The sequence below is a fragment of the Natator depressus genome, chromosome 14, assembly GCF_965152275.1.
Source record: "Natator depressus isolate rNatDep1 chromosome 14, rNatDep2.hap1, whole genome shotgun sequence".
Lineage (NCBI taxonomy): Eukaryota > Metazoa > Chordata > Testudines > Cheloniidae > Natator > Natator depressus.
The window spans coordinates 12,068,185-12,090,637 of NC_134247.1; the positions used below are offsets into that span (position 1 = coordinate 12,068,185).

Consider the following 22,453-nt stretch of genomic DNA (forward strand, 5'->3'; position numbering starts at 1 on the left):
TCCAAGTCAGAGTTTTCCCTGCATAGGGACTGCAGAACAATGAAATGCTTTAAATACATTTTGACTCTCTAATATCTCGCTTCTGGAAACATCTAAATGACACTAGTTTACTTCTGTCTTTTTGAATTTAAGGAATGTTATTTCACAGACCAATAAATAATGTTCAGACATCAAATTTGTCTTCAGACATGAAAGAGTAAATTGGACTGACAATATGTCTTTACAATAGTAACTTGCAGACTAACTCACAGGGAAAACAAAAACAACATTGATTGATTGACAACTGCTAAGCTAATCAGCTTCCTTGTTCCCTTAATTCGAGCAATGTTTTAACTTGTAAATAAATTGCATTATTGTTTACCAGTAAAATATAAATTCCATCTCAGTTTTGATAAAGACCACCAACAGAGGAAGAGAATTGTCTTAATGTACTTTGTACTGACGGATTCTTAGAAGCTGCTTTTTTTATGATGTTGATTTTTTTTTAAATCAGTTATTCTCAGAAAACTGAATGGCCCATATTTACAGCCATTCAGCATTACAGAACCAAACTCCAGTGGAGCTGTGCCATTTATGCCAGGAGCCAATGTGGCGGAAATGACTTCAAAACCAGCCTTTAAGGCTCAGTAGCGGTCAGCGGAGTTGTAGCAGGGTAAATAAGGGCAGATTGTGGCCCGGAACGCGTTTATCTAGATGAAATGACAACATATCCCATTTCTTTTGTCCTTCCTTGAAATCACAGAAGAGGCAACTCCCCATTTTCCTGTATATTGTCATAAATCTGCTTAAGGAATAAAATGTAGTTATCATTGTATGTCAAATTATTTCCTTCTGGTTAGGCCACTGTGAATTAAAGCATAAAAGGTGTGCAAGGAAGGAAAACAGTTTTACGATCACATTCCACACAAAAAAAAATGCAGGAGGAAAAATATAAATCAAATCAAACCATATGCAGTAGCCATCTAAATTTTTCCTGTGTTGCTTAAATAAAGCAATTATTTTTCTAAAAAGGTAGAAACTTCATAATGATTTAATTTTCAGCTGGGCCTTACACATCTTCTAGTTTTTAAGAAAAATAAAATTCACTACGCAAACCTTGAAATCATCAATTAGGCCTTGATTTGGCAAAGCTCTTAAGCATGCGCCTAAAATTAAACACATAATCTTACTGCCATCAATTGGATTTAAGCATGTGCTTGCTGCATTGGAGCAGATTTAAGCCCATGGTTAAATGCTTTGCTGATCTGGGGCATTTTCCCTGTCCGTTAATCCAGCAGGGAGCTGAATTAGTGACAGCACATCCTTTCAGCAACAGATTACTTCTGATAATAAAGTCAGGCTAGCCATCCGGAGGAACTCCTCCTCATATTCGCTAACAGATCCTGCAGACCCGTTACTTGAATAGTCCCTTCTCCTGCAAACACTCCCATTAATGTCATCGGGACCAGTCACTGGAGTAAGGACTACTTTGTGAATACAAGTGGGCAGGATAAGGAATTATTTTTAACACCCTCCGTAATCTTACTCCTACCATCCTCTTGGCCCTTCTTTCCCTCCCCACCCTCTGGTCATTTTGCACTGACCTCCTCACTATTCTGTTGTACTAGTACACAAGTCTTCTCCTGTCTATTGCAGAAACAGAAATTGCCACAGTGCATCAGAGGAACATTGATCCATCTAGTCTAGTATGCTGTGTCTGACAGAGGACAGTGCCACCTGTCATCCACAGTTGTACCTGCATGCATCTGTCTCATCTGCTCTTCATCTGAAAATCTCTTGTCAAGCTTATATATTCCTCTTCATGTCTCTCTTTCTCTGCAATTATTTTTATACTTACCTTTGTAGCCCCATTTAACTCAACAATGCAGATTACATGAAAGACACTATAATAAGTAAAATTGTATTGGCCTAACTAGAAAATCCACCCTTGATGCCCTTAATCTATACATGCATACAGTCCCACTCCCATAGCTAGAGTTGGCCGGAAATGGTTTCAACTTTTAGTGGAAAAATCAACCACCTCTATTCATAGCTTACAGTTCAGGTGGCAATGAATGATTACTAAGTAACACATATATTGTGGTAGTACCAAAAGGCCACAAGCTAGGCTGAGACCCTAGGCAGTCTATTAACATATAAATTACAATCCCTGTCCCAATGTGCATGTCCATCATCCATTGCACCATTTTGGACATTTCTGGTTCTGAGAATCATAGAATATTAGGATTGGAAGAGACCTCAGGAAGTCATCTAGTCCAATCCCCTTCTCAAAGCAGGACCATCATCAACTAAATCATCCCAGCCAAGGCTTGTCAAGCCGGGCCTTAAAAACCTCTAAGGATGGAGATTCTACCACCTCCCTAGGGAACCCATTCCAGTGCTTCACCACACTCCCAGTGAAACAGTGTTTCCTAATATCCAACCTAGACCTTCCCCACTGCAACTTGAGACCATTGCTTCTTGTTCTGTCATCTGCCACCACTGAGAACAGCCAAGCTCCATCCTCTTTGGAACCCCGCTTGAGGTAGTTGAAGGCTGCTATAGAATCCCTCCTCACTCTTCTCTTCTGCAGATTAAATAACCCCAGTTCCCTCAGCCTCTCCTCGTAAGTCAGCCTTCTGCAAGAAGTCCTGCTTCCCTGCTAGCATAAAACACTATGCCCCCTGTTTCCCTTCAACTCTTCCCAGCTGGTGATCCAAACAATAAGACAAAATGATGGCTCAGTTGTTGAGCTAAGGGGATAAGGAAACTTCAGGCCATTTCTCCTAGCCAAACAATTAGCTTGATCCTGATGTTCTTACTCAGGGAAAAATTCCTGAATGGATATTTTGCATGAGCATAAGGTGCAGGCTCAGGTCTTTAATATTTGTATTCTAATGTGCCTTAGAAAACACATTGCAACTACTTGATATTCCAACGATAGCAACTCATGTGATTCAATTGGGCAGCAGTGACATTTTCTGTCATGGGATTGTATTCACAAAGGGCAGTGATTTTCTGTGGCAGCTAGGTAGAGGGAAATGGGAGGGAAGATGTTTACTGTGGGGAAAGGGAGAGGGACTGAGGAGAAATGACAACTTGGAAGATCTTTTTGTTTGACCGTTTGCTTATTTGTCATCTGCCCTCTGTGTTTGTCCTTCTTTTATATTATCTAGTAAGTTCTTTAGGGCAGGGAGAGTCTTCCATTTAGTTGGTTTAGTGACTAGTACAGTAGGGGCTCAAAGCTGGTTAGGGATTTGAGGCACTACTGGAATACCACCAACATTTTAAAAAAACCAAACCCATGCAATAAACCAAAAATTTGAGATTCCTTGCCTGGCTGCTTCAGTTAAGAAGAGACAGCTAGAGATGTTCACTCTGCAGGCTATCACTCCAATATAGGGTGGCTTCCCAAATGAGGGACTCTATCCTCCCTGCACGATAGAGAAGTGCTAACATTCCCGTTTTACAGTTGGGAAGCAGAGGCACAGAAAGATGAAAAGACTCGCCTGAGCTCACACAGGAAGCGTGTGGCAGAGGCAAGAACTGAATCCAGCCCTACCACATCCAAAGCCTTAACACAAGTGAATAGAAGTAGCCAATGCCTTGTTTTTGAGGGGAGTCAACGAGTGACAGTAGAGAAGAAGGATAGTGCAGTGGTCAGGGCACAAGCCTATGAAATGGGAGACCTGGATTCAAGTCCCTGCTGTTCTATAGGCTTCCTGTATGACTTTGGGCAAGTCACTTAGCCACTCTGGGGCTCAGTTCCCCAATCTTTAAAAGGGGCCTTGGCTTGAGGTGGTAGGGAGTCTAAGTACCAAGCCAAGAAACTGGCTGTGCTAGACTGTCTCTGACTCCTATGCTATGCAAGTTAATGTCCTGTTTAAGGATCTTCTGATAAGTCAACCTATTGTAATCCTTGTGGATCTTCATCTACAGAAAGCTGTGACTTATTTCGGAAAGTCTGACTTTGAACACTGGGGCATGTTCCAAACAATTATTGTGTTCTGAACTTTGATGACATTGTAAGAAATGATCCAGGAAAGCCCAAAAGGAGGTTAACGGCCAAATCTAAAGAAGATGAACATCGATCTGAATGAACCTTCATATTAGAGGACTGTGGAAACACCTCTGAACAAATGTTCATAGCAGAGACGGGAAATGTTTGCTGAGTTTCTCTTAAGGCATTCATAAACATGACCAGCATAGCAAAATAGACAGACAGAATATGGTACTTTCCCTCTACAATTCAACTTGAAGTGATTTTTTCCTGGCAGGGAAAAAAAAAATATTGAAAAACCAAAATTTTAAATAGGATGCAACATTTCCTGGTGTTCTGAAGACAGAACACACACACACACACACCAAAAATATTTTGCAAACTCAGGTTCAAAACCCCATAATAATTCTTATTTGTTCCTGATGTGTCTTCAGCAAAGTAATACTAGAAGGATGAATCTGAAAGGCCTCTGCCTTCTTTAAAAAGGCATGAGCCATATCCAGAGTAATTGTTTTTACTCTGGAAAGAGTCTAGACCAGTTTTTATTCAATGTTTGTGGGTATTACAAACCTCTTAACACATTAAGACATAGCGACACAAACTATTTGTGTTTTCACATGATGCCTCACTTTGCCAGATCCTGGGAATTTTCAAACTGACAAAAAAAGAAAAATAATTTAATTCTTGATTTTTTTTTATATGATACATGTTCAACGTACATCCAGTCTTTGTCAATCACCTTAAAGAGAAAAATGGCCCCTTTTTACACAGCTGCACCACTTCCTGAAAATCCACTACTAAGGGACTGGAATTCCTTTAAACCCACTTATGACTCTCTAATGACGTGAGCAAGATACATCCCCATGCATCCACACAGAGCAGTTTTTAAAGAACAGATGTTGGCAACTAACTTTTTGGTGTATACGGCTCATAGTTTTAACATCAGCAAAGGCTGCTGCAATCTTAGGAACAGTAACACTCCCATAAGAACTAGCAAAATGAATGCAAACAATAAAATTGACTCCTAGACACCTGATTAATTCCTTCTAATGTTTCCGATTTGTCCAATCTATGTCTTTTTGAGCAAAGAATCCAGAGAACTGCACACAGTAAGCCAGCTTTATCGCTATTGAACGCAGACATAGTGATTCTGAATTGATCAGTCCTGTCCATGCAAATAACCACCTGTCTGAGGTTTGAAAGCTCTTACCCAAAGACTCCCCACTATCTCAGTCTGCTATCGAGACATGCTCAGTTTGCTTCTAAAAGGCGAGCAAAGATCCATTTAACAACGACAGCCTATGCTTGGAGCTTTATTTATAACCCCCAACCCTATACTCAATCCATTATGCATGGCGCCTCATCTGAAATATTTGCAATATCACCTCTGCACACCTGCCCCAATTTAGGATTTCTAACTCAATGCTGCCCGTCTCTTCTCTGTCCCTCGCCCTTTGTATGATCAATTATTGCTATATAAGTATCCTCAGCTGGAGCATTTGCAATATCACCTCTGCGCACCTGCCCTGAGCTGGGATTTTCTGTTTATCACCCAAAGCCCACTTCCTTCCCTCACCCTATGATCAATCCATCGTGCGTGCATCAAAGGTAGGCGGAAGCCGAATGCAATATCACTCCTGCACACCTGCCCTTCGTTTGCCGCTTCATCTATAACCCAAACAGCGCCTCATGCATCCTCGGTCTCCCGGAATCTGTTAAATTACTCCCCCCCGCCCCCGGCCGGCTTTTTAACCTTGCCGCCATTTCCCGCCCTACCCCTCCCCAATAAAACAACACGGTGACCCTGTTACTCGTGTATTTATTTATTTGGCAACACCAACTAGTACATATTTTAAAAATAAAGTGGGAAGAAGCTTTCGGACTGTGCCGTACGCAGAGCCGAGGTTACAGCAGTAGTGATGATCTCCTCCTGCCTTTCTCCACCCTCCCCTGTCTGGTCGTGGCCCCCCCCAGGCAGCTGAGCTATTCCAGCCCTAGCTGCTAACCTGGGGCGGCCTCTTTCGCAGCTCCGGCCGCTTTCTCGCGCGCCGCCTACCCGGCGGAACGCTGCCTGCCGCGCCCGCCGGCTCGCGCCTGTGCGCGCGCTTGTGCCTCGCCAAGCTCCTGTGAGCTCGGCCGAGAGCGGCGCAGGCGGGGAGCATCCTGCAGCCCAAAGCAAAAAGGTTCCCCTCCGTGAGAAGGCGTCCCAGCCCTCGGAACAGCGCTGTAAGCTTTCCATAGGCGTCTGGGGGGCTGTAGCAAGCTGCTTGCCCTCTTTTATGGTGGGGACTGCAGGCAGGAGTTCCCCATCCCGCATGAGCTGAGGGGGGGGGGGGGGAAAGGACGGACGTTTTTGCGGGGGTAAGTAAATGGCTGCATTAAAATAGTGTGTGTTTGTTTAAGGGAGGGGGAGGGTCAATTGCGTAGAAGTAATGTGGGTTCAGGAAAGCAATTATCTACCCGCTGCAGTACGACTACTTTTTGCTAACTCCTGGCCGTATTCGCACCCCAACTTGTGCAAACTTGCTTGTTTTTGTTTTAAATAAGTTTTAAAATACAGTCGCATATTTCCCTCTGCACGTTTGCACCCCATCAACCTAACCTCATTGCGCTCAGCTGCACCCCACCGCTGCCTGCCCTTTCTTGGGTGCTTTGGAGGTGCTTTCTTGGGCGCTTGGTGCTTTGGAGGCTTCATTAACCTGAGCAAACTGGTAGATGCAAATCAGAGATTGGAGGCGAACCCCACCGGTCTGTTGTTTCTGCCCCCGACGTGATTCCCCCTCTAACTTGGAAACAGGGCGAGGGGAAATCCGTAGACGTGGGAAGAACGACCCCTGCAGTTGCATTGCGGAAAATCTCGATTTGCTAGAAGGGGAATTACGGGAGCCAAAGCGTTTTGGAAGGAGAAGCGGGCTATGATGTTGTGTTCTCTAGTCCGTGTTATGTACGTGAAATAACACGCATGGGGGGGGGGGTCTCATGCGTAGCAACGTGTATTAATCTCCTTCTGATCACTTTGTAGAAGCAGGAGAGGAAACCCACCTTCCTCCCCCGGCATGGGGCTTTGTGGCGTTGCCCCGGTGAGTCGTGCAGAGTTTGGGGGTAACTTGCAGCTGGCTGCCCTGGAATAGAGACTCTCCGGACCGGATCAGCTGGCGTTTGTTGTCTATGTCTTGTTGGGAGATCTGGTGGATTTTTGTCTCACTCCTGGAGGAAGAGCCCAGGGCTGGCGGTTACCTTCTTCTTGGTCTTTTTTGGAGGGCGAAGGAGGGGAAGGGATCTCGCTTGAGCCGTGCAGAGAGAGAGCTCGGACATGTGTTGTCAGCACATCTGGGGAATACAGTCTGGAAGTCCGAAAGGAGATTTGCTGGGATCCTTCAAACTGCAATATTGATCTTTGTTATTTCTTTTCGCCGAGGGATGCACTTGGCATGAGAATCGGAGGATGGAAATTGTTTGGGAGGTGCTTTTTCTTCTGCAAGCCAATTTCATCGTCTGCATTTCAGGTACGCAGCGAACATGTGGGGTGAAATACCAGGCGTTGTATTCGGGTTTCACCGTCCGTAGATGTGCGAGAAATACAATAAAAAATAGCAGCGCTAATCGTGGCTAAATTAGTTTGAGAGATTTGTTAGGTGCCTTTTGCCCCACTCTTTACTCTGATAGCAGTGCATTAATTACGGTGCATTAGTTGCAATAATTAATTGCAGTGTTTGGTAGCACGCTGGTAGTCATTCCTAACACACAGTGATTGCAATAATTAATTGCTACATTGCAGTAATCCCAGCATGTCGTGGCTTTTACAGAGCTAAAACTCGGTTGATCTGGGGGTTTTAAAAGGATTGCAGTTCACTGGCACAGTTTTCGTGTTCTGGTGTGCTACGTTTTTTAGGGGTTGCAAAAGAAGGAATAGTAGTGAGCAGTGTATTTAATAAAGGTTTACAGCGTGTGTGTGTTTGTGTGTGCTGTAAAAGGATTTTAAAAAATCTCCAACAGTATGGCTGGGAATCCTGTTTCAGACGCTTTAGTTTCAAGGTTGCAAAGATCTCTACTATTCTGCAGAAGTCAGGTAATTTCGGTTGTCACCAGAGCCTGTCCAATTAATGAATAGGCATGGCAGGGGATCTAGTGTTAAGGATTAGAGCAATTTATTCTTGGGGAAAACAGGCTTTTCTACTTCAGAAGCCCTGGTTAGCTCGTTAATTTGTCAGGTCAGTCATGCTGGAATAATTATATTGCAGGAGCAACTGTGGGGGAGCCAGCCAGTTTTCTAGTTTGGGATGGAACCAGGGGGATCCAAGCTGCCTGATCTGCTTCTCTTCCCTGCAGGCTGCCTCTACCCTGGAGTCATTGCATAAGCCTGTGAATGGGAACTCTGACAGCATCGGCTATTCCATTGCAGGGAGGGAGATCCTGCTGGGCCTCAGTGCAGAGCCAGGAGCGCTTAGCAAAACTTGTAGCTCCTCAGCGACCATCAGCATCTGTACCAACTGGCACTCCTTGCACCAGTCCCTGGTCTAATCCAGCTTCTCAACTGCTGGATTGACATCACCTGCACTAACCTCCTCCCCTCCCCACATTGGCAAGATCTACTTTATTTTGCATGATCTGCACCTGCCTCACCTCTCATATTGCCCCTGGACTGGTAGTGCCTGCGTCAGCCCCCTGAGTAATCCAACCCCCTTTCCCTGCATTGGTACTGCCGGCATTCAGATTGGCACCCTCTGCATCTGGGTGATATGTCCTCTCATACTGGCAGCATCTCGGGTTGCCTTTGTGCTAATCCACTCTCATATGTGCCACCTGGGTAATCCACCTTCTCACTCCTTAGAATGGCATGACCCCCCACGCCCCCTCTGCCTCTTTCATCCCAGCCTCACACTTTGCTGTCTAACCCAGTGTGATTCGCCAGCTGTCTAGCACTTTTCAAATCAGACGTCCTCTTTTAAAATAACAGCAGTGGAATCAAGAACTCTGTGGTGTGAGCATGGGAAAGAGGAATATTCTTGTCACTTTGAAGATTAACATCTTGAGATGGTCACAGGATAGTATCCCCTGATCTCCTCAGTGCCACCTGCTGCCACCCAAATCAAAACCCTGCTTCTGAAACGGAGTGGGATAAGTCCTGCAGGGGCTCTCTTGGCTCTCCATCTCCCTCTAGCACTGAGAACAGTCTGATATCCATCCTTTATTTTTTAAGGAATACAGTGAACTACAGGCTGCTTTTTGCTGTGTGCCCTCAGATAGTTTGCTTTAACCTCATACAGGATGTTTACATACCTTTTAGCCTTCAGTTCCATATATTTCCCCCCCCCCCCCCCAGGAATCCTCCTTTTTCATGGATTCTTAGTACTTGTCATCTCAGAAAGAGGGATTAAGATCTGCAGATATCTGCTTGGCACTAATGCTTCATTCCCCCCCCCCCCCCAGCTGCCCTTTTTTGCACTATGCTCTGTGGCATATTAGGGAAACATATACAGTGATCATTTGATAATGCTTGAGGTTCAAGAAGGAAACTAACGGAGGAAAATGCTCTAGAAATACATTTCTTGCAAATTAAAAAAGTTAAATTATTTTTAAATTAACTATAGCATTTTTTCTTTGTCAATTATTTTAGTGATGGAGTATAAGACTACTTTTTCTGTTGGTGCTGTATACAGCACCATCTTTCACTTGCACTTATTGAGGGCCTGATTCAAAGTCCATTTAAGTCTGTGTGAGTCTTTCCATTAACTTCAATGAGTGTTGGATTGGTCCCTGTTTAACATAGTCCATACGTCACCAGAGGCTACAATTCAAAATGACATTGTTGGTTATCAGCTCAATATGGAAAGCTAGGTTTCCTTACCCCATCTGTTGACTGGTTATATTAATAAACATAATAAAAATGTTTGGCTAGAAATATATGAAACATTATTTCAGGCAGTCTTTTGTATGTATATCAAAATATAAATTGTACTGAATATAGCTTCTTACTCAGTTATGCACTTCTATTTCATGTATAACATGAAGATTGCAGTCTTAACACATGCTTGCCACTTTCTGATGTCATAACCTCCTCCCTCCCATGTGACAGCTTGTGTAGATTGGGAAAGGAAGACTAATAGAAAAGATAATTTATATCTCAAATACTATGACAGGCAGCTATAATTTTGGTAGCATGTTAGTGATGTTCCCGATAAGGAAGCAGAGTTTCGTTTACTAAAAGAAGTACTGATACATTTTTTAAAAGAATGAATTCTTATTGCATCAGTCACCTTCCACCTGATGTTCCTCTTTCATCAGTTAACTATCTGTGCCTCAATTAATGATCTGTTGGATTGGTCTGGGAGGAATGGGACTGGAATGCAGAAGTAAAACAATTGTGTTTTTATATACATTTGATTTAGTGACATTTATTTCAAAACAAGTATTTTTGTTTGTATATTTGTTTGCACATGTTCTTAAGCTAGATATCTTTATTTTCTATGAACACTGAATTAGGATTTTTGCTGCTTGAAGATCTTTAAAAAGAGAACTGAGCTTTGATTGCATGAATGATAAATAAGAACAGGCTTAATGGAACAAGAAAATCATTTTAACTCTATAGAAGGGAATGAAAACCCTCTTTAAAAAAATACACTGATGCATTTCTAATGCTTTTGTAAATAGTGTCTGTGTCTGATTCAGAGAGAGATTCATGTCCTTTAATGATGCTATAGCATGGCATTGACAGAGTGTTGTGCCAATGGAGATGTCGTCCTTTAGACAGGATGTTAAAATAAGATCCCTTCTGGCTGCTATTTCAGGGGAGTTGCAGATAATCCTGACACTGAGTAAAAGGCAAGGGGATTATGGTCTCTGCTATCACGGCCAAAATTTCTTTCCTGTGTAATACCACCATAGATTAATTAACTGCAATGTTCACAGCTATGGGTGGGATGTTGCTGCTCACATAATGGCTGCCACATTTGCTTCTACAGTCACTTACATAAACCTTGTGTAATGTTCTCATGATCTTAGACATTTGTCCACCAAGTGTGATAGAAGATGCTCTTTTCAAACCTTTGCAGTATGTTACATGTAAAAAAAAAAGTTTTCCTGTGCATTCATATTCAGGTTTCTGCTTAAACAAGTCCTCTTTGGATCCATTCAATAGAAAAGTTCGTGGAACTTGGATACTCAGGTTCTTTGTGGCATACAGTAATTGTGATACAGTACCACATAATGTCCTTGGTCAATAAGAAGCTCATATAAATGAAATGCGTGCAGTCCCCCAGAACTCTTATCTGAGAATAGTCTCATCCTTGCTAGGAGTTGGCTGTTGTCCAGACACGTATGGCCCCTTACCTTTGCACCAATTCAGCAGGCAGCTAAGGCTTCCCACATGGAGGAATTCCTTGGTAGTCTAAAACTGTTATAGCCTCCCTTGGTATTGAGGGTGTGGCTGGAGGTGAGAGAGGGTGTGTTGGAGCACTGCTGCATGACATCTGATCTTTAACTGGTGTTATGGTCTCTTGGGGGCGGTTACCAGCTGGCATAATGCAGAATAGCTCTTAAGGTGCTCTGAATTGTGCTGGGGGTTGAATTAGCTCCTGGATGGCCCCAGGATTTGGGAAGCACAAAGAGAACACAAAGCCTCCTTGGCTCACCCCCTTTCCAGGCCTATATATGAGCACCTAAAATTGTAGGGCCTGACACTGCTGTCCCACCCCAGTATACTGCAGAAGTAAGTCAGTTGTAGTCAGTGGAATTTCAATGTTGTAGAAGTGAGAGAGGCGAGAGTTCCGTTTATTAGTTGCTATTGCTGTGCTGTACATCAGTAGTTCAGGACCAAAAACTATGGAAATTTAATTACTCAGATATTTCTACAAAAGTGGTTTTTTCTCATGATTTTGGTGAAGGCAGAAGGCTACTGATAAGTAAACAGTGTAAGGTTCCAGGGGAAAGAACTATGCATACATGGGAGTACATGCAACTGATGTGCCATCATTAGACATAATGATATATGGGAATATACAGCCACTAGTTTGGTATGTTAAATGGCTTAGAGCTTCTGGCATCCTGTGTATGATGGCCTCTTGGGTCCCAGTCCTGTAAACTAAAGTGTGTGGGCAGGCCCTTAGCCTTGCAGGGAGTCCATTGAAGTTAGTCGGAAATCTGCATTGACTTGAGGCCTTCAGTTCGTATCAGACCGAAGGATTGAGGCCAGATGTTTGCAGGGATTAGAAAGGACTTTTGGTTCCTAAGACCTTCAGGTTGGAACTAGTTGTATGATTTGACCGCTCTGCCTCTGGTGCTCTAAATGTTTTGAATGCCTCCTCATGTTGGAAGTACCACAGATGTTTCATCTCTTTCAAAGGGTGTTAAGTTGCTCCTGTTTTTTTAAATGCTACTGAAATGACCTTGTAGTCTGTTATAAATATTTTCATATCCTTTTTATATTTTCAACTATCCTATTTGTTTCATTAGCTTGCCAGCTAGAACACATGACCGGATAGGCGGTAAAACTATGTACTTATTTTTTGCTGCTGTGAGTATATGGGAAAGGGAAGTTTATGAATAATCTTGCAGATGTTATAACAAACTGTTTTCTATCAGACAAATAAACCTAAAGGGGGAGAGCTGTAATCTCTGCTTTTGTTCTCAAACAGCTATGATTAAAATCTGCTGTTCCTAAAGCTATCTTTTGGCCTTGCTATTCAGTCTCATTGTTAATGAAACTGAACTAGACACCAAGCCTGCAAGACAACATTAAAATAATAATCAGTACTTCCCAGTTGGGGGGCCTAAGAGTGATCATAGATGTAGAAGACATTCTTGACTCTAAGATACAGTTGTTTTCAAATTCAACTAATGCTAGTTTCTCTGGTTTTGCTCTTGAGATTCCACAAGCGGTTTGTCATTATATCTTTAGCAAACAACCTAGATGTTAAATCAAGGGTTTAAATGGTGGATGGCTTTGCTTTTACATCATGAATATTCCTTGTACACCAATGAACAAGGAGTACCTGCTTACCATAAAACTAGTGTTTTGAATGCTCCTGTGTGATTGGCAAAGTGTTACTGTACATTACTGCTGCTTAAAGGTTGGAGAACTGATGCTTTTTGTAGCTTAAGCTATGCATCATTGCTGACCTGTTGATGACTAACATTCTTTTGGCAGGAAGTGAACCTCTTTCATGGTGTAAATGGAAATAGCAGGCCACAGTGTTAGTTCTTGTCCAGAAAGGGGGGAAATCTACTGAAAGTCCTTTTTGTTTGTCAGGATCCGAATAATCTAAATAAATTCTTCTCTTTGGATATCACAAATTAAGCCTGCTTGGCATTTTTGTCTTGTAATCAGAGCTGTGCTTCTCTTGGCTTTTTGGATCCCATGCTAATAGGTTTTTAGATGGCCTTGCAATTGCTGTAGTGTCCAGGCCTTACAGTACCTTTGAAACATGACTGCTGATAGAAAAGTTTATATATTTGTTTTATCGTATGCTTGCTACAACCTTGGGCCATGGTCAGAGCTGGGTAAGAGTCATAGTTATGGCGACCCTTTGACATATGGGGATAAATTGATTATCTTGCTCCAATCCCTTTTTTTATTCTATTTATAGTCCATGTTTGGAGGAGTAGAAAGTAGAAGTAAAGGATTTAAATGGACTGTTCAGAGTCATTGTTTCTGTTTTTAGTGTGGTTCTGTTTGCATTGCTTGATGGCATTACAGTGCAAACATAACCATACTAAAAAAAGTGGTTGTCAACAACTGAGAATTCCAGCTAGCAAACAAAAGTCTATTATGGTAGACGAACTGTAATAGTAACAATAAATAGGAAATAAAAAAGGAATGATGTTCCTTATAAATACTGGCAGTGGCATTTTCCAGTGAGATTTACTGTTTAGAAACAACCCAAAGTAAGAGACCATCTAATTCTAATGTAATGACACAGGTAATACCATTCTTGCTGATTTAGCCATCTTGCAGGGATGTTGTGAGATTTAATTAATGATTATGAAGTGGTTTGAGGTCCTCCAGTGGAGTGTGCTAAGGCAGATATTAATTATTATAGGAACTGCTATATCATATTAAACTAGTCAATCTAATCTAGTATCCTGTCTGTGACCTGTGGCCAGTACTGGATGCTTCAGAGACAAGTATAAGTCCCCCACACGTATTAACTGGGCAGTAACATGCCCATGGGGAAAATTTCTTCTTAAATCCAGGTGCTTAATTGTTGACACATCAGTTAGAGGACGCTTGAGGCGATATAGAATAACATTCACACCCACTTTATAAAGCCCTTTGGCACTGCTATAATGATGGAAAGTGGTTTTGGGGTAAATGAGAATCTGGCCCTGATCTGGCAAACTGCTGTGCATGGCAGATCCCTGCGCTGCCTCTAACTTCAGTGAGGCTCCATCTAGTTATAAAGGGGTCCACCAACATAGTCTTGGGGCACTACTGGACTTTGCGCTACTGGTTTAGTATTTGCCTTTTACTCAGCTTGAAAAATGGAAAGAGACGAGCAGTTTATGGTTTCTGTGCTCTAACACAATGGTTCAGTGATAGACTAAGGAGAAAGCTACAAACAAAATTATACCAAGTACCTGTTGTCATTGGGTTCCCCCTTTAAATTCCATACAAAAATCTGTTTATAGAGGTCTTGTAAATCTTTGTTTTTATAATAAAATAAACGTTGAACCTAAATTCCCAAGCAGTATCACTTATTGTAACGTAAATATTTGACAGTAAAATACCATTATAAACTATATACTAGTTTAGTATATAGTTTATACTAGTTTATACTAGTACTAGTTTATACTAGTATAAACTAAAATTATAGTTTTATTTTGCAAATAACTCATTAAAAGATGGTAAACCCTTTTGAGAAATAGAGGATGAAAATAGACATAATAGTGTAATAAATAATGTTCATACCTGTCTGACCCTGCTAGGTGGGGAGCACCCTCAACAATCATTGCCCATCTGCACTTCTTCCATGGGAGTTCAAGGTGATCAGCGCTTTGCAAGAGGTGTCAGCAGATTACATGATCAGCCCTTGGTGTGCAGTATATTTATCCTGATATGAGGTCATGTTGTCAAACTTTTAGAATTGGAGTGGATGAAAAGGTGTGCAGTTATTGGCCCAAAGTGCCCATTAAGCACATGCTTAGTTTCCTCTTTCTTCCTGCAGCATTATTATTCCTTTCCTCTGAAGCCACCTTGTATCAGTAGCTTTTAGGAGCAGTATCTGTCCATGGGGATAGATTGAGCCACCTTATGCGACATCTTCCTCCTTGCAGATTTGCAGGCAATTTCTTGCTGGAGTTACTGCTGACCCTTCCCACTATGAACTTTCACAGTGTCCTGCTCTGCTCCAGCAAACCCCCTCAAAATGAGGGTGTTTGCTCCAGTCATGTGTTGAGAGACTAGGATAGCAGGGCTTCTGTAGCACCTGTCATACCATTGCGGGGGGAGAGGGCTAGGGAGTAGTACAGGATACCTAATGCCCTGGGTGCATGGGTGTATGGACAGCTGTGTGATTTGAAACAGAGGTGGAATGGGCATGCCTTTTGGCAAACCATACGGCCTTCCTGCACTCCCAACAGATTATTTAGGTGGGTAACTGCAGGAATTTCCCCACGTAGAGTCACTCCGTTGGCGAGGTGGCATGAGCTGGCCACTGGAGAGAGCATTGATCTGTGCTTGCTACACGTGGTGGCAAAAGGAAATACATTGTCCTCTGCGCTCTCTGAAGAGCAAGGGTGTGTTTACGCCCACATGTTGAATAGGAAAAATACATTTTATCATAGAGCCACCTGAAAATGAGGTTTGGCGGACAGCGAGTCATTTGTCCTTACGTGAGAGGAAATCCATCTCCTTTGCAGGTGAATTATATTTATTTATTACATGGGAAACTGCAGTTTTCAATTACGGAAGGGAGAAGTGTAGTTGCCAGGAGAAAGAGATTCTGAATGACTGAAGTCTCGAAACATATGAGTCCTAATTCTGCCTTGAATAGGGAAGTCTGAAGAACTCTTTGTGATTTCTACACGAGTTTTGTCTGAGTGAGGACCGTAGGATATGGGTCCATCAACCCAGTGTTATTTTAGGTAAGTTATGAACAAAAGAAGCCTTTTATTAATAAATACTTAGCTCTCGTGTAAACTTTTCTCCTTAGATTTCACAGTACTAAACAAGGAAGGTAAGGATCAGTTTCCCCATCTGCAGAATGGGGGACAATAAGGCCCAAAGGAGTAATGACTTCCCCAAGATCACCCAACAGGGATGTTAAGCGTTAATCCTTAAATGTTGTTAAACTGTTCTCCATTTTCTCTCTCCTCAACTTCTCCCAACGCTTCCATTTATTGGGTTAGCCTCAGGCCCTGATTCTGACTGTGCACAGACATGGCCCTGTTGAATTCAGTGGTTCTTCACACAGGTGCCGGGAGTTGGCCCAGCCACTGTCAGGGTCAGAATTTGGGCCTAAGACCAAACTGATATATTAGCTCTTTAAAACACCCTCATAAAAATGGCTTCGGAGAATTACAGGCCCTAGTCCTTAGTTTTGTATTTCTAATGCCCCAGTGTTGCCCTTTTTTTCTGTGAGTGGAGGGAAGTCTGCACTCAGCAACCGATTGGCAATGGCATGGAATCTGGGAGAGCTTTACCATTGTGGGGTGAAAAGGGGCAAGGCAAGGGTGGAGGTGCAATCTGCAGGGAAAAACAATGCTAGTTACTGCAGACTGACCCTGCAGGAATTTGTGCAGCTTCCTGTTCCACTCTATGAAATAGCCCTCCACCTCCATAGCTAAAGAGCTATTCTGTCAAGAGGACTTGGAAAGCCAAGGGGCCTGGCCTGTGCTGAGGTAAAAAGCCCTCATCTTCTGGTGGATTCCCTGAAATCTTCAGGTTAGCCAACTTAATTTTGGCCTCTGTAGCATGAGGCAAACTGCATGCCCATGGGGGAAGGATTCTAGGGCCACTGCCCTGTGTAGGGACAGCTTATATAGAAGAGCAGAAGGCCCTGAGCTCCTTGGCCTTGCTACTTGCCAAAACACATTACCTTTAAAGCTTTCAGCACTTGAGGCCTTGCAGGGCAGTTTGAATATGTGATCACATTCTCTTCTCTTGCTCTTAGCCTCTGGCCTCTCCATAGGTTTACTGGAGCTTGACTTATTATGCAAGCCTTATTACTCGCTAAATATCATTTGCTTTCTTTTATTTGTGCCTTGTGTTAAACTACAAATTCCAAAGGCTTTTGAGAACCTGGAACAGATCAAATAGAGGATAAATCTAACTCTTACTAGGTTAACCTTCAAATTGGTGCCTGTTTGCTAGAACTCATCCCTTTGTCTTGTGCACCACATAGTTGGGTTAAGCACTCTCATTATATTGGGCTTGGTGAAGGGACAGGCTCTCTCTCTGGTGGTGAGGAGACTAACGAGCTCTTCTGGGCCAGTTCAGCACTGATGAGGCGCACCTGCAAGGCTTGTTCTGCGGGGGCAGAGCGGGGGGAGCTTAAAAAGGGAAAACCTGCAACAGGAATGGTTCGTGAAAAGGAGCAGGACTGCTCCACCTCAGAGACTGCTGACAGCAGACACAGGTCAGCCAAGAGGAAGACCATCGCAGGCCTCACCTGCTCCTGAAGCTGGACAGACCAGCTGCAAAGCAGCACACCCCCAGAGGAGGGGCTGGAGTTAGACCCCACTAGAAGACAATGGACCTATTGATAGACTGAGCCCAAAGGGCCGAATCCAGAAAGACTGCCTGAGACACCGGCCACCTTTTGTCTTTCTTTGTTTTCGCTCTCATTTTCCACTCTCGTAAGGGGATGAGAGGATCTTTCATTTGTCTGATTTACTCCTAGAATCCCACATGTGCTAGGAACTGTGGGGGAGGACACGATAAATGACTAGAAATGGGGTCTGGAGGGGACTCGGGGAAACAGTCCTGAAGGTCGCTCTCACGTTGGGCCTGAATTTCCACTGTCTTGTACCTAGGTGGTATAGTGCCAAGTGGGTATAAAATGCTCCCAGAACAGAAGCAGGTTGCTCTGTTTTGTACAGGTGTGAATGGCTGCACAAGGTGCAAGGTAATGGGGAGTGAGGGCTATTCTCTTCTATCCCAGATCTAGTTCCCATCCCCCTTCCCTTCCTCAGCACCAAAATGTACATTTTGTCTATTACAGCTGAATGGATCTGTCCATTCTGCTGGGTGAAAAGTAATACCTGAGCTTCTCGAAAACCATTTGGAAAAACTCCTGGTCAGAATGCATTATAGAAATCATGAGGGATTATGACTGTCTCTAGGCCGAGGTGGGCAAACTACGGCCCGTGGGCCACATCCAGCCCATGGGACCGTCCTGCCTGGCCCCTGAGCTCTCGGCCGGGGAAGCTAGCCCCTGGCCCCTCCCCCGCCATTCCCCCTCCCCTGCAGTTATGCCGCTGCGCGGGCAGCACGGATTGCGCCCTCCCACCTCCTAGGCTTTCCAATAAGCCTGTCCTGCTGCTCTGAGTGGCATGGTAAGGGGGCGGGGGAGAGGGGTTGGATAAGGGGCAGGAGGTCCCGGGGGGCAGTCAGGGGAAGGTTGGATGGGGCGGAGGTTCGGGGGGGTGAGTGGTCAGGAGACAGGGAGCCGGGGGGGTGGATAGGGGGTGGGGTTCTGGGGGAGCGGTTAGGGGTGGCAGCTCCCGGGAGGGGGCGGTCAGGGGACAAGGAGCAGGGGGGGTTGAATGTGTTGGAGGTTCTGAGAGGGGCAGTCAGGAGGTGGGAGGGAGCAGATAGGGGGTGGGGGCCAGGATGTGGGGGGAGACACAGCCTTCCCTACCCAGCCATCCATACCGTTTTGCAACCCCGATGTGGCCCTCGGGCCAAAAAGTTTGCCCACCCCTGCTATAGGGTATGGAAAACCCCAACAGTAAAGCAGGGCTCATATCACACAAATATAATTGCCGTCATTAGAGCTTGATTCTCTGTTACACCAGTTTATACGGACATCAATTAAGTTGCCCTAATGTAGGGCTGAAGTATCAGAATTGTGAATTAGGCCCATTAATATTTCATTAAATTAGGTTTATCTTGATTTTGATTCTCCTGATTGGTGGAGGCTGTAGCTGGGGAAATCAGGCCCAGATGTATACTCATGTAGGCAGAGCTGCCCAGATGGGGGAAGGGGAGGGAGACAAAAGGGGCAGTTTGCCCCCAGGTGGGCTCACAAAATGATGCTGGGGCACTGTGGGAAGCCTCAAGCTAGCTGGGTGTGGGAAGCGGCACTCGTGTTGAGAGGGAGTGCCAAGCGCGGTCAGCATCCTGGTCCTGCTCCATCTGCTGGAACCAGGGCAGCTATTATGGGGACCACTGCAAAGCCTTGAGCCAGCAAGGAGGGGTAATGATTGTGGATGGGGCAAGCTGGGCTGGTCTCCTTGTCTGGTGTGACGGGGCAGGGAGCTGGGGTGCGAGTGAACGGACAGGTTGAGGGGGAGCCTGTGCCACTGCTGCTGGGGCGGGGCAGGGCAGCCCGGTCTGTGTGCTCCTGCCCGCTCCAGGTTGCGATCTCCTTCCCAGGGACTCGGAGAGTGGGTGTGGGACAGAGAGGGGAGCAGGGCTGGATGTGGGATGGAGATGGAAAGACCCTAAAATCCTTTCCCCCTCTGATAGGAAGAGGGAAGGAATGGGATGAGGGGAAGAAGTGTGGGGTCCGTGCACCCATTGAATTGGGAAGCTACATCTGCCCCTGCCCCCGATGTAGATCAAGAGCTATTAAGGTGAAATTCACTCCTGTTGGGGCGGGGGTGAGCATGTACAAAGTTTATGCATCATTTAAAATTCCATTTAAGTCATTATCATTCAGATTTGGTAGTGCTTGACTCCTCCTTTGCACTGGTGTAAATGACAGCAGAATGTACAGAATTATAGAGAATCAGGGCCTAAATTATTCTCTTCCAGTCTTTGTTCCATTAACATTGTACTTGTTGACCAACAGATTCCCTTAGATATTGGTATAATCACAGGATGTTCCATGCACATGAATGTGAATTAATATTCTGCTGTGAAATGCTGATCACCTTGAAGCCTATGGCATTTGGAGTTTTGCCCATTAACTTCATTATGGCCTGGATTTCACCCATGATATCTATATTTCCTAGTAGCCAGTTTGCAGTATATTCATCTAATTTTCCCTCTGAATAACTCTTACTATAATCTTCACACTTTTTAAGGGCAATTTTAATGGGCAGTTTCTCATTGTTTTAATATGTTTTCATTCCTGATGGAAAACAGAGTGATCTATAAAGACTCCACAGACTTCTCCACTCTGCTCAGATCAACCTGAGGGTGCCATGTGGCACTTAGTAATTGCAGACAGAATTTAAGTTACCTGCAAGTACATATTTTTTTATCCTCAGTACCCTTCTGGCACTCTCCTTGCTAGTTGTTAGGAATACATCTTTGCCAGTCTAGACTTCTCATGTAATTGTGCCTTTGCCCTAGAGTCACAGGTATTTAACTTGGTGAAGAATGGGATGCAAAATAGAGTAATAAATAATGTGATTTATTTTTAATAGGTAGCCTTGAGTGAGTATTTTATGCTAGCATCCTAAAAATAGTTATCTTCATCTACCTTTTATTGTGCCTGCACTAACTCCCAGAAACAGAAGAACACTTAAGCATATGCTTAATTCACATTGAGGTTGATGGTGCTTAAGCACATGCTTAAGTGCTGTGCTGGATTGAGGTGTAAGAATAATAAACATAATTATAAATAATATAAATTCTTTTGAAGTGCTCATTCAGGGAAGACACAAGAAGTAATTCTTGCACTCTATTCCATGCTATTAAGGCCTTAGCTGGAGTATTGTGTCCAGTTCTGGGTGCCACATTTCAGGAAAGATGTGGATAAATTGGAGAAAGTCCAGAAGAGAGCAATAAAAATTGAAAAAATTGGCTTTGTTTAAACTGGAGTAGAGAAAACAGAGGGGTGGGGGTTCAACAGTTTTCAAGTACATAAAAGATTGTTACAAGGAGGAGAGTGAAAACTTGTTCTCCTTAACCTCTGAGGATAGGACAAGAAGCAATGGACTTAAATTGCAGCAAGGGCGGTTTAGGTTGGACATTAGGAAAAACTTTCTAACTGTCAGGGTAGTTAAGCACTGGAACAAATTGCCTAGGGAGGTTGTGGGATCTCTGTCATTGGAGGTTTTTAAGAACAAGTTAGACAAACATCTATCAGGAATCGTCTAGTTATTACATAGTCCTACCTTGAGTGCAGGGGGTTGGACTAGATGACCTGTTGAGGTCTCTTCCAGTTCTACACTTCTATGATTTGATGTGAGAAGGAATTTGCACCATCCTTGATCAAACTACTGAAGTTCTGCAGAAACTGTACTTTGTTTAATCAAAGTAAACTCTGGATTCCATATCAGGTGAAGATCTAGACGGTTCTAGTGTCACTAACGTGACAGGAGCAGGTGTGCATTCAAAATTTTAAAACTAATGTATTAACTGTAGTTTAACTCTGACTTGATAGAGGCCGCCAGTGAAATACGTACCATTTTCCTCTTGACTGTACCAGAAGCAAAACATTATAATGCAGAGAAATGACCGGTAACATAGTAGTGGTTAATATGAACAAAATTGTAATCTCAATTTTTACCTTTTTTTTTTTTTTTTTTTTAAATAAAACATTTATCGGCCAGATTGTCAAAACTGTGAGCCTGCAAAATTTGCACTTGCCTCACTTGACATTGCTGGCCAAACATGCATTTGTGTATTTAGTTACAGTTCTGTATTCTATGTGTAAAAACCTCCTGCCAGTTTTATGCAAGGCAAGATTTTGCAAGCATAGTTCAGGCAGAGTTATTCTCAGCACTCCCATTTTTATCTCCCTCACGCCTTTGCTTATAACTAGGGCAATGTCTTCATGTTTTAAAAGTTAAAATAGATCTTTTTGCTTGAATATGACAAAAAAGGTATCTTTAACACTACCATTAACATCATTTGTTTGTTTTTAAAAAATGCTTCTGAGAAAATAAAACTGTGGCTCAGATTTGAGACCAAAGTAATTTACAATTGAATATAGCGCCTCTGCCCCTTTAAAAAGTCTGCCTTTCAGTGATTGGTTTACCTATATCCAGATAATTCCATTGGGAGCCAATGAGTGCAGTATGTCTTAGATGACCTTACATCAGTCATCAGATAAGGTGAGATCACATGACTATCTCAGGAACCAGGATGTAGGTTCTTATAGACTTAGGACAAGGGGAACAAACATTTGATGATGGGCTATTCACATTATAGCAGGAAAAGGTATAATGCAATCCAGTGGCTGGAAGTTGAAGCTAGACAAATTCAGGCTGGAAATGAGGCTAATATTTTTAACAGTGAGGGGTAGTTAACCATTGGAATGGTTTACCAAGTGGTGGCAGTGGATTCTCCATCACTGGCTATTTTTAAATCAGGATAGGATGTTTTTCTAAAAGATCTGCTCTAGGAATTATTTTGGGGAA

General features: G+C 43.4%; 1 protein-coding gene across 2 annotated transcripts in view; it reads left to right on the top strand.

Moving 5' to 3' along the window:
* The first annotated feature begins 6,054 nt into the window (after window positions 1–6,054).
* CA10 (carbonic anhydrase 10) overlaps window positions 6,055–22,453 on the top strand; it is a 335,728-nt gene continuing 319,329 nt past the window's right edge. The window contains exons 1-2 of one of the 2 annotated variants that reach the window (XM_074970904.1): window positions 6,055–6,205; window positions 7,002–7,485. In XM_074970904.1, the coding sequence (XP_074827005.1) occupies window positions 7,425–7,485 (61 nt within the window). In that variant the 5' untranslated portion in view covers window positions 6,055–6,205; window positions 7,002–7,424. Of the gene's footprint in view, window positions 6,206–6,794; window positions 6,924–7,001; window positions 7,486–22,453 lie in introns of those variants that run through there. The other variant, XM_074970905.1, reaches the window with a different exon arrangement.